Source organism: Crotalus tigris, unplaced genomic scaffold (genome assembly GCF_016545835.1).
Source record: "Crotalus tigris isolate CLP2741 ecotype Arizona unplaced genomic scaffold, ASM1654583v1 scf7180000018155.2402879, whole genome shotgun sequence".
In the NCBI taxonomy this organism is placed as follows: domain Eukaryota; kingdom Metazoa; phylum Chordata; class Lepidosauria; order Squamata; family Viperidae; genus Crotalus; species Crotalus tigris.
In genome coordinates this window covers 2,325,999-2,338,119 of record NW_024096851.1, presented here as the reverse complement: position 1 = coordinate 2,338,119, position 12,121 = coordinate 2,325,999, and the positions used below count along the sequence as shown (strand labels likewise).

The 12,121-nt window shown below is 39.9% G+C and overlaps 1 protein-coding gene across 1 annotated transcript; it reads right to left on the bottom strand.

Annotated features, from left to right (window-relative positions):
* Nucleotides 1-337: 337 nt before the first annotated feature.
* DR1 (down-regulator of transcription 1) lies at nucleotides 338-11,548 on the bottom strand. Its single transcript, XM_039348524.1, has 3 exons — nucleotides 10,875-11,548; nucleotides 6,222-6,385; nucleotides 338-2,305 (listed from the first exon to the last, which is right to left on the bottom strand). The coding sequence occupies exons 1-3, from the start codon at nucleotides 11,092-11,094 to the stop codon at nucleotides 2,159-2,161; spliced, it is 531 nt and encodes a 176-aa protein (XP_039204458.1). The 5' UTR covers nucleotides 11,095-11,548; the 3' UTR covers nucleotides 338-2,158.
* Nucleotides 11,549-12,121: the final 573 nt, after the last annotated feature.

Below are 12,121 nucleotides of genomic sequence, written 5' to 3'. Positions count from 1 at the left end.
CAGTTGCCAATTGTCTGAATTTTGATCAAGTCGCCATGGGGATGCTGCAACGGTTGTAAGCGTGAAAAATGGTCAAAAATCATTTTTTTCCAGTGACGTAACTCTGAACGGTCACTAAATGAACTGTTGTACGTTGTGGACTACCTGTACATTTGGGGAAAGAGTAGTTAAGAGAAAATTACATGATCAGTCAAGGACTGGCCCGAATAAAAGACCTCTTCTGAACATCTCTTTGGTTACTTCATCCTTGCTATAAAAAAAGTTGCATAATTCATCCAAATATGAATGGTGTCAAGCTTCTCTGTGACATTACCCCAAAAAGCTGAACATTCAAGCATTAAATATAAAAACACATTTGAATTTTATTGCTTGAGGAATACAGCATATGAAAAAGCACAAGAATGTCCAAAGGAAAAGTTGCAAGGATTCAAACTTATGATACATGCCAGATGCAGCAAAATATTAACCTGAACTCTGCATCAGAAAAGAAAATGTTCTTGCTTAAAAAAAAATGTTTCATTTAAAACAGGAAGAGTAAGGGTATCATAGTACAGATTAGAAAAGCCAACACTGCACATTAACATGGTTTCATTAGCCTAGTGTTTCTACCTTTGGTACATCAACCTTCATGACAACTAGATCTTGTCCCAATACTTAACAGATTGAACCCATCTTTTTTTCCCCAGCTTAACATTCAAACTAACATATTTCTCAATAACCAGTGTATAAATAATGATGCAAGTTAATTCACGAGAAGCCCCTTAAAATTTAAATTGCAGTCAGGCCTTTTATTCAACATGTCATATTTAGTCCTCTGCTTCGCAGATAGGATGGTTTTTGCCTTTCAGTTGCATATCTCTGTAACCATCAAAATCTTATCGCTTTAAAAATGTTCGATGTTTCCATATGCAAGACCTGACACTGCACTTTTCCTCTACAAAAAAGTACCAGAAAAATATGAGGTTCTTTTTTTCAAGTATATTGTCAAATTGTAAATAGCTAAGTACTGCTCTTTTTTTAAAAAAAATCTCACCCTAAGATATTCCTCATTCAGGTTTTGTTGACCAGCCTAAACTTTCAAGCCACCAAACTAAACTTTGCAATTAAATTGTTATTTAGTCCCCTATTTGAACATAGAAGCCATCAGTTTGACAAGATAAAACTTCTCTATTGGTAGACTAGCCTGAAAAATTGTTAACATTGTGCTGACAACACTTTAATAATCAGAATTAAATAAAGATTCCTTTGACAGTGAGCATGCTCATTAATTCCAATGTTTGCTTTCATAGTCCTATTTAATTAAGCATTCCTATCAAACAGAATTAAAAACAAATCTGTTCTTCCAAATTTTACTTTTCCTTCAAATAGCATGTGCATTAATATGCTTAAACCACGCTTGTAACCCCATCTACTGTTAAAATTAAACAGCTTTTAAACAAGAACCATTTTAATTCTCCAAATTGGGGAACATTTGAAATGAAATACCTGTTTTGCTCAGAACACTGAATCAATATCATAATAAAGTTCTGGGTTTTGTTTTTTTTTACCCCATTACCCCCCCCCCCCCAAAAAAAAAATAAATCATGTAGCTGTACAACGGCTATTAAACATACATTTTCCTAGTTTGGCAAAAATGTATAATTTCTCAGATTGGTGATATTAAGCAATGTTATTTATTGCCATGTATCTCTTTCCTTATTTAAAAGACAAAGAATTCAAAGTACACTGAACCCTTTGCTTTTTCTCCCCAAAGCAGTTTAAATGCCTATTTCAAAAACACAAATTAAAAATGTTTACACAAGATTCTATGGTTAAAAGGGAAGAGAGATGCAAGTGTGAATGTAGAGTTTCTGTATAAATTCTGCTATAGTTTATAAACGTTATTGTAACACTGTTGATCAAATAAATGACGCACAGCTGTCTAAAATTCCCATAAACACCATTAAAAATCCAAAGTTGATATGATACTGAACCTTAAGTCCTCAAAAAGTTCAAAAAGACGGTTTCGACATGTACAGCACACAACAGCGGACGTCCTTAAAATACCAACGGCTGGTCCAAGGTGAAGACAAAGTTACAGGCAAGCATTCGTGTCACTGGTTTCGTTGTGCAGGAAAACTATTTCTCGGTGAGGACTGAAAGCTCAGCCTGGGACATGTCAGATGTCGTCGTCATCATCTTCATCTTGAGAAGATCCTGCCTGGTTGATCGCACTGGCAGAGGCAGCAGCAAGCTGGGCTTGTTGAGCCGCTTGCTGCATCTGAAGCCACTCCTGCTGGGCCAGCTCTGCCTGCTGTTGTCTAGCCTAGGAAGGTAAAGCAAGACGTTTAGAATGAATTGAGGCAGTGCCCGCCCATCTCTATACGCCTACCAGCTGTGAAGGGAGGATTACGTAACTTTTAGCCAGAGAGTGATAGAAGCTTTTCCTCTAAAACAGAGGTCCCCAACCTTTTGGGAAGCAGGGACCGGTTCCGTGGAGAGAGGTTTTCCCACGGACCGCAGGGTGCATTGTTTTGTGTGCTGCCTGCATCCCGCGCATGGGGCTTTGCTTGTTCGTGCAGACCGGTTGCTGGCATGCTGTGGCCTGGTACTGGTCCAAGGACCGGGGGTTGGCGACCCTGCTCTAAAACAATAACTCTGGGATATCAAGCCTGTTTTGCTTGTCGACCTACTTATCTATTACAATTTGGAGGCTCTCCCACTCCTGATGACTCTGGGTGGATTACAGAAAAGAAAAATTAGAATAATATAAAAAAAAGATTCACAGGCAGCCTGAAGATAGGCACACAAGCAAAAACCCCATCCAACAGGGGTTCCACTTTCAACCTACTGCAAGGCATAGGAGGATAATCAGGTCTTCACACAGTAACTTCCTAAACATTCATCTAGGTAGGTGTCACCAGGATCAAACGGGAGGCACTTCTCACTCCTTTCGAATGCTCATCCCGGCACCGGGATACTTAGCCGAAAGAGAAGTAATGTTTTTTATTTATATCCATTGGAGAAAATGGGATTATAAGAGTTAGCAGGCATACAATGGGAAATATACATTGAAAGGAATGTGCTACTGCTGTTTGTCTAGCATGCTCTCTGAGATAAACAAAATAAAAGTTGAAGGTGTGAAAGCAATTAAAATCTTGTCTGTTACAGGTAGCAGCTGCAAGCAGGCTAATTAAGGTCACAGAACTGAGCTTGTTAACTTGGGGTTAGCACTTTTTAGAAACAAGCTCACTGCAGAGAAAAACAACTCAAGAAGTGATAGATAAGAGTTGCTTAGACAACTGCTTGCTCTGCAAGGGGGAAAAAGGAAAATAAAAGTGGGTCAAGTACAGAATGAATATTAACTGTGATAGCAAACACATGACACACACACACACACACTGTAAAGACTGTAAATGTGGGCATTTATCAAATTTATTTTTTTACCACCATTATAACTTCAAACTGAGGCAGCTGTTAAACAAGGTCTACCTGTAGATGACATTAATGCACTCTTTATTTTAGATCATTGTTGATTTTAGAAAGAACTGACAGTCATACGCCATTTTGTATCAGGCCTGCAGCTGTGGAGGTGGTCAATAGTATTAAGTATCTGAGGGTGCAGATAACTAACATCTGACTTGGTCTCCTCATACTTTATCTTTAGTGAAGCGTGCAAACCAGCGTTTGCATTTCCTGCATTGGATTTAGGGAACACATCTTTTTCCTTTTGCCCTGACTATTTTTTATAGAGGCATGACTGACAGCGTTTTAACAAACTGCATCACTGTTTGGTTTGGTGGTAGCAGTGCAACAGATAGAAAGTCCATACAGCTGAGAAGATTATAGGAAGCTCACTTCCCCTTATTCAGAATACTGCTTGTAAGTGCTATGTGCTTAGAGCTCTAAGCATTGTTAGTGACCATACCCACCCACTTCATGGTCTGTTTCTGTTTCTCCCCTCTAGAAAGAGGTTTTACAGTATTTATAGCAGAACTACTAGATCAATGGTGGCAAACCTATGGCACGAGTGCCAGAGGCGGCACTCAGAGCCCTCTCTGTGGGCACACATGCCATCGCCCCAGCCCTACCTCCCCCACGGCCCCCTTCATACCAGCAATCCCCCCGGAGAGTCACCCCCAGGCATGGCCCGCCTGGAGCAGTGCAGCCAAGGACATCACAGCCGGGCAGTGGGGACAAGATTCTGCCCTTGTGCCCTGTCACAAACAGATGATGCTGCGGGGCACGGGTGGAAGGCGTGGCCACCATGACGCTGCTGGGCCGCCTGGGCAAATTGCAGTGGATCATGGAGGTGGTGGGTAGCCCTGTGGGTGGGTGGGGGTGGGGCAGGGATGGAGCGGGGGTAGACCAGTGGGGGGGCAGTTTGGGGGCACTTGGTGTCTAAAAGATTCGCTATCACTGTACTAGATTCTGTAACAGCTTTGTTCCTTATGCCATCTGTCTTGTAAATTTGCAGGATTTTCCCCCCGCCAAGTATAAGTATACATTTGAACTAGACTTGTGATGTTTCTGTGTGTCATATATGTGTATGTGGGTATATGCATAATGGTATTTTTTTGAGAGCTGAATGCAACAAAATTTCATTTTAATGATGCTGATTAATGTACATTTAAGGTAACAATAAAGATTCTGTTCTATTCTATTGTATTCTATTCTACTCTACTCTATTCTATTCTCTGCATGTCAATACATTATGTATACCTCGAAGTTGCTGAACTGTATGTAACTATGTTGGCATATAAGATAGACTCTAGATTAAGGATTTTAGCTTTCATAGCACACTTGGGGCAGACTTTTGTTGCACTTCTGGCATACTGGCCAAACTGTACCAAAATTGACTAGTACTGCCATTATTGACAGCAGAAAATGTTTCAAGGGTCAGAGATATAATTAGAGATAGTAAACCAGTCCATTCTTCCTCTAAGCAGGTACTAAATGCTTTATGTGAAGGCCGCAATATCAGTATCTATGGCAATGACCATGACATATAGATTGTGATTTCGAATATAAAATGACAAATAGCACGAATTAAAAAAGGAAATAAAAGAAACAGATATTTGTGTGTCAAAGAAATTAAGAAAAAGTGGAAGAATGTAATAAATCTGAATGTGATCTGATTTTGTGGAACAGTTGAATATGTGTAAGGAAATGAAGGTGTAGATTTAAATATTAATGTGTTGGCTCCAATGTATGTCAGAAAGTACAACCTGATATTATTTAGGTTGTCATGGGTGAGTATGAAAGTACAGTAAAAGTGTACAGATTAGGAATAGCTGCATATTATATTCCACTGGAAGGAGATAGTGGAAGAATCAGAGATGAGTTTACAAGGAAATTGTACAACACACTTAATGAATGCAATCCAGGGCAACAATTATACTATTAGGTGATATGAATGGGAAGATGGGAATGAGATAAGAAAGAACAGATGAAGTGATTTGGCCATTTGCCTCCAAGATGAATGACACTTGTGACTGCTTGATGAGCACCTGCTTAGCAATGACCTTGTCTCAATTACATAAATTACTTACATGACAAAGGAATTAATGCAAATCTAAGGGCACAATTAATTATGTATGAGATTGAGAGAAGTATGAAGATGCCTAAGTCATTTCTAAGACATAGTCTAAGATTACAACAAAAGAAAGGAAAAAAGAAGGAAAGGAAAGGGAGAAAAATGGGTCTTTTGAAATGGCAAGTAGCCAAATCTGGCCAATCTGGCAGGTATGCATGGAGCTGCAGTTCCAAAAATTCTGAAGGCTATCAAGCTTGAAGCAAGCCAATCCATTTTCATTGAAGGTGACATTTATTTACAGAAATATAGACAAAATCAGAGCCATTATGGTATGCACTGAAGAAGCTGGACTGGAATTAGGGGAGACCTAGAGTCTACTCCACCTTCAGCCATTGGGCTAATAACTCCCTTTTTTACCCTAGGCCAGGGGTATCAAACTGCCGGCCCATGGGCCGGTTGCATCATGCGAAGGCCGTGCCCACCGAAGCCCCGGCAATGCAAGAAAAGTTGCGATACATCGCAACACGTCACGTGACGTGGCACGTTTGACACCCGTGCCCTAGGCATTTCAAAGCATTGTTGCAGAGAAGGAAATACTATGTACCTTGAGTTCCTGGAAGAAAAGCAGGATGTTGATGTTAATTACTTTAGTTAATTAATAAAAAATGTTACAGTGTGCAGTGTTTATATTGTTTTCCCTACTTACTTTTGCAAATAACTCTTGTTGCTGCCTTAGGAGTTCTTCTTCAGGAATGCCACTGTTTTCCAAACGGGAATTAGCCTTTCTTCTTTTTAGTGCTACAGTTTTGCATTCTTGTAAGACTTCTTTTACCTCACTGATATAGGAGCCAAATCCCAAGCTTTCTAATGCTAGGAATAAAAAAAATAATCACGATTGATTAAAGTCAAATAATTTTAGATAAAAAGATAGCAATCTAGCATAACCAGCAGTCTGTAAATGAATATAAAATGATGAGTGTATTTTTATTGGTCACATAATATTTATAAGTCATAAAGCAAAATCTTTATGTTGATAGTCTTTTAAAAAAAGTTGGGGTGAAATCCCTTTATTGATATAAAATCTTTGGATGTAAATGGAGGAATAAAGAGAGAGCCAACTTCCTCCGATAAAAAGGCACACCAACTGAGTACAATCTATCATAAATATTTCACTTGAAGCTAATCTCTATGTAAACAACTGTGTCCATTTCCTATACTGTTCTTAAAACTTCCTGACAGTTAGAACAATTAACCAGTGGAGCAACCTGCCTCCAGAAGCGGTGAATGCTCCAACGCTGGAAGTTTTTAAGAAGAGTCTGGACAGCCATTTGTCTGAAATGGTTTAGGGTTTCCTGCCTGAGCAAGGGGTTGGACTAGAAGACCTCCAAGGTCCCTTCCAACTACTACTACCACTACTACTACTACTACTACTACTACTATTATTATTATTATTATTATTATTATTATTATTATTATTATGGGTCATCACACAGTCAGCCAGATGTTCAGACTGGATTTGGCATTTTGTCTACCTATCAAGTCCTTACCAAGGACCTGGACTAGGCAGATGTGGATGTTTGATGGTATTACAGATACAACAACTGGAGCACCACTTGAACACCATTGGCATTGTTGTTATTATTATTTATGATGATGATGATGATATCTCCAGTAAACTGTCATACACATATAACTATTCATATATACACTTTATATATTTCTATAGATGAGTAGTCCTCAACTAACGACAACTGGTGATTGTTAAGTGAATCACACCCAATTTTATGGCTTTTTTTTGACCAGCTGTTAAGCAAATCAGTGCACCTGTTAAATGATTACTCTGGTGTTTAAGTGAATCAGGCAGTCATTGAGCAAATCCAGCTTTTTACCCACTGCCTTTCCTTGTTAGAAATTAGCTGGGGAGGTCATAAATGGCGATTACATGACACCCAAACTGTCATAAATACATATCAGTTGCCAAGCCCCTGAATTTTGAATACATGTGACCATGGGGATGCTACAAAGATTGTAAGTGGGAGAACTGGTTGTAACTTTTTTCAGTGCCATTGTAACTGTGAATGGTCGCTAATCAAATAGTTGTAAGAAGACTACCCCTATTTTGCAAAATATTGATTAAATCCAAAGCTTATCTGGGACGACTGAATCATTTGTATCTCATTACATCGACATAGATGTGGATTCAATACTAATGCGACGTTGGGTATTTTGATGCTTATTTCATAACATTTGATCAACAATGTTGAATCCACATTACACAAGATTCAATACTGCATCATCAGAGTAATTCATAACAAAGGGGAAAAAAATCTTTCATATGAACCCAACCCATTCCTGTGATTTTTAAAAATAATACAGTCTTAGAATTGTTCTAAATACCAGCAAGATTTATCTCTTCTCTCATACAATGATCTATTCAGATAGGTTTGGCTTTCTCAAGAGTTTTGCTTTGATGCTGCCGCACTGCTGACAAAAAAGATATAGACCTCATCAAAGAGCGAAACTACTCTGCAAGTCCAGAATAAATATTTTCTTAAATTGTGCAGAAACATTTAAAGTTCATAATGTGCTAATGGCTGAATCTCTTGTTCTTTTTAAAAAAAAACCCAATGACTTCTTTTAATTTTGCATCATTTCACTTTTCCAGAGGTTTAAGAACCGATAAATATATACTTTTGGGCTGATTAGGCTAGAGATATTGTACATTTTGTCAAACTACTAAAAACCCTCAACTGCTGAATGAGAAAAATATCATTAACTTCTATGCTTGCAATGTCATGCCTAGCTATCATTTTAAACCAAATGCAGTAAATAAGTAAAAATGAAAGAAAGTTCAAGGACTCACAAAAAATGTAAATATGTTAAGTTTCTCTGTTAATGAACTACCGGCAGCCAGAAGAGATCAACTTATAGTAACTCTGATTAGTCCAGGAAAACAAATATTTAAGATACTTATTTGCACCATTCATTTGGTATCTCCCTACCTGCTTCTTTGTACATCATTTTCCTTGTCCCTCACAGCCAAAAGAATGGGAATCCCCAGTGTACATAAAAGCATGAGTTTAGGCTTAGTCTAATACAGGCATGTCAAACTGTTGGCCCGCAGGCTGGATGCATCATGACGAAACCGCGCCCACCCCATTACCGGCAATGGGGAAAAAGTCACGATATGTCACGTGACGTCATGAGTTTGACAAGCCTGGTCTAATACAACAGGGAGAAATCCTGGGACTTTGAACCACATAAACGCTCATAAAACCAAATATTCTTTAACCAGAAATGGGAGGGCAAAGAGACGCACCCAGTTTAACATTGGTCTTGGCCTATGCAAACATTGGGTCTGAGGTAGAGATGGCTTCTGTGTATAGATATATTTCTATTAGAATAGAGTAGAGCTGGAAGGGACCTTGGAGGTCTTCTAGTCCAGCCTCCTGCTCAAGCAGGAGAACTTGGACAAAGTTAATTCCAAAGAGTTATCACTGCAGAGGAACAGGTAGAAAATGTTAAGATGAATCAGAATTCAGTTCTTTTGCTAGTCAGGCCAGCAAAGTGTGCTAAGTCTTGGGCATGCATATATTGAATGGGATGTTAGTTTCAACCTTGGGTAACTATGTGCAAATCTATGAGCAAAACTGAACAGACACTATTAGTTACATGCCCAAGCTTAATCAAAATACAGCCATCGTTCTGTGACAGGATGCTGAAATGTGCATGTTTTATCCATTTCTCAATTTGGGGGACCATATACCAGTCTCAGCTGGAAAATTAGGTACTGTGGAAGTCCTAACCTTAGAATCATTCTATGTGATTCTATAGTCTAATAGTCTAAACTTCTATGTCTTGCATTTCTTTGTGCTTCTTGACAGCTGTAAACAAAGTGAATTATACAAGGCAGTCTTTAAATTTGTGTACTACAGAAAATATTTTTTTGAGGGAGAAGGGTGGTTCAAAAATGTGAAAAATAAAAAAATATTTTCTTAAAATAAAATAGTGGTTAGGTTTAATACCAATAGTACAGAACTTTCAACACGCATCCCACAGAATTATAGAATTGGAAGAGACCATAAAAATAATCTAAGCCAATTGTTTGCTATGTGCAGGAAAATCAGCCAAACCATCCTTGAGGTGTGGCTGTCATCTACTCAAGTCATGGTTTTGATAGAATAACATGATGTCAAATAAGTATATAAGAAAGCCAAGAACCAGCTATGGGAGAGAGTCTGTCTGCTTGCAAGCCTTCCATGCTATTAAGCTGATCTCTATAAGGAAAAAAAATGCTGGTCTGTTGATATAGCACAGCGGAACTACTCTCATTTTTGCAGCTTTTTCATTTTCTATTCTTAAAGCAACAAACCTGTCTTGATTCTGAAAGTAGTATTATCAAAAACCAGCTGAATGAAACCAAGACCTTGGTTACTTTCACTGTTGTCTTCTGTTCACTAAGTACAATGTAGAAACCAACATAATCATTCCTTTTTGAAAAGTTAATAACACAATTAAGAATTAATCATCTACTCAGAGTTGTCATGTGAGAATCAGCAAAGAACCATGATTAACATTCTTTGACTAGGATCCTTCAAGTTTCATAAAAAGGTAAACAAAAGAGAACAAGAGAACAAAATTGTTTTTAGAAAGTTACAGGAAACAAACAATTATAATTAGCCTTCTTCTCAAATAGAAAACATGCCTGTTTTTAACATAAATATTTGTTCAGCCTCATATAGCCTTTTTTTCTTTTAGATCATCCCCAAAGCAATAAATATCACAGCCTTGCATAAAAATCAGTAGTACCTCCCTTTTTCCAATTGCAAAATTTACTACTGCTACAGAATTCTACACAGGCATTTCATTTTTAAAAATATGATTTAGAATTAAGCTGACATCTGCAAAGTGCCTCTTTTATGTAAACGTATTACACTACAACAATTAAGAGGTACAAAACTTTCCAGATAAACAGCTCCTGCCTGTTACCTGTTATTTCTGCTATTACCAAGTTGCCAGAAGGGATGAAATATGCAATGAACTAGCTTTAATAGGGAGCAGAGGCAGATACTGAAGTGCAGATGAGTATCTCAGGCAAGTATAGCAAGTATATTTTAAACGCAAGTGATGGGCTAATTAATGGGGAAAGGATTGGTGGGGGATGAAGGGCATACTTTCAGTGTATTAAAAATTATAAGGGCTAATGGGAAAAAGGATGGGGAGATGAAGGGCATACTTTCGGTGTATTAAAAGTTGTAGCTTAATGGATTCTAAGATCATAACAAAATATCCTCTTAAAGATCAAGGCTGGGAGGAGTTTCAGGGTGTGTGAACAAGCAGGCCAGGCGAAGGTTCTTGCCTTGGATAACATGCTCCGGAGAGATGGTTTTCTTCTCCGACTTGTTGCAGATCTCGTTAGCCTCGGAGGAGATGAGGTGGATGAACTCGGTGCAGCAGTTCACAACCAGCTCCCGGGCATCGTTGGCCACTCGCACGTTCGGCAGCGTCTCCTTGATCATCTTATTGATCGCCGCCCGTGGGATGGTCAAATCGTCGTCGTTGCCGGAAGAAGAAGCCATTCTGGATCGATCGGGTGGACTCGGTAAATAAACACCGACTTGACCAGATTCGGGAGGCGGCCGGGATGACCCAGGAAAGGAAACGGGAAGCCACAAGACGCCGGGAAGGCGTGACGGCCGCAGCGATGCAGGAGGGTCGCCCTCCGCGCCGCCCTGTGCGGCCAGAAAGCGTTCCTTGAGCCCGGGCGGAAGGCGCCGCCAAACCCCTTATCGAGTGTCCGAGTCACAGCGACGACAACCATCAGCGCTGCCTCCGCCACATCCCTCCGGGCTCTTCTGCTGCTGTCGCTGCCGCTACCGGAACGCAAGGAAACACCTCCTGGCCCCGCCTCGTCGACGAACCTCCCCCGGTCACGCAGAGCCGGCAACCCGTCTCTTTGGACTCCTTCGCCAGACACGCAACGCAGCGGCAAGAACAAGGAGAGAACTTGCGACAGACGACCAACCCAGGCGGCGGCGGCGGTGGCGGCGCACGCCACTTCCACCGGAAGCGCTTCCTCGTGGCCCACCTTAGTTCCGCTTCCGGCTTAGAACGGAAACGAGAACGTTCGCCTTTTTTTTAACGGGCAGGCAATACTTCAGCGCGAGGGTTTTTTTTTTTTTTTAGGTGTGGCGCGTGGTCCGCGAACGCTCAGTTTCTCTTTCATTTTTGTTGTTCTGAGGTAACGTTTAGCCGCGCGTGAATTCCCCAGACGTGGACTTCACCGGGTATAGGAGTATTACGCATGCGCAGTGACATTGTATTGCTCGTGGCTTGTAAGAATCTTGACTACCGGCATTTTTAAGCTCTTGATGCTTTCTGAATTGAGTCGTTTGTTTGCAGATGTTTCCTTAGCCAACTAGATAATATCATCAGTGCGAGTGCGTGTGGGGTTTAATACCTGCTAGTTTTGATGTGCTTTTCCTTTTCTGTCACACACATACACACGCAAATAGTCATATTCCTCCTCAGGTTTTGCCCTGTAACGCACCGTTTTGCCCATTTAAAGTTTATAGGAAAGCTTTTTGGTGATACATAATACATAGA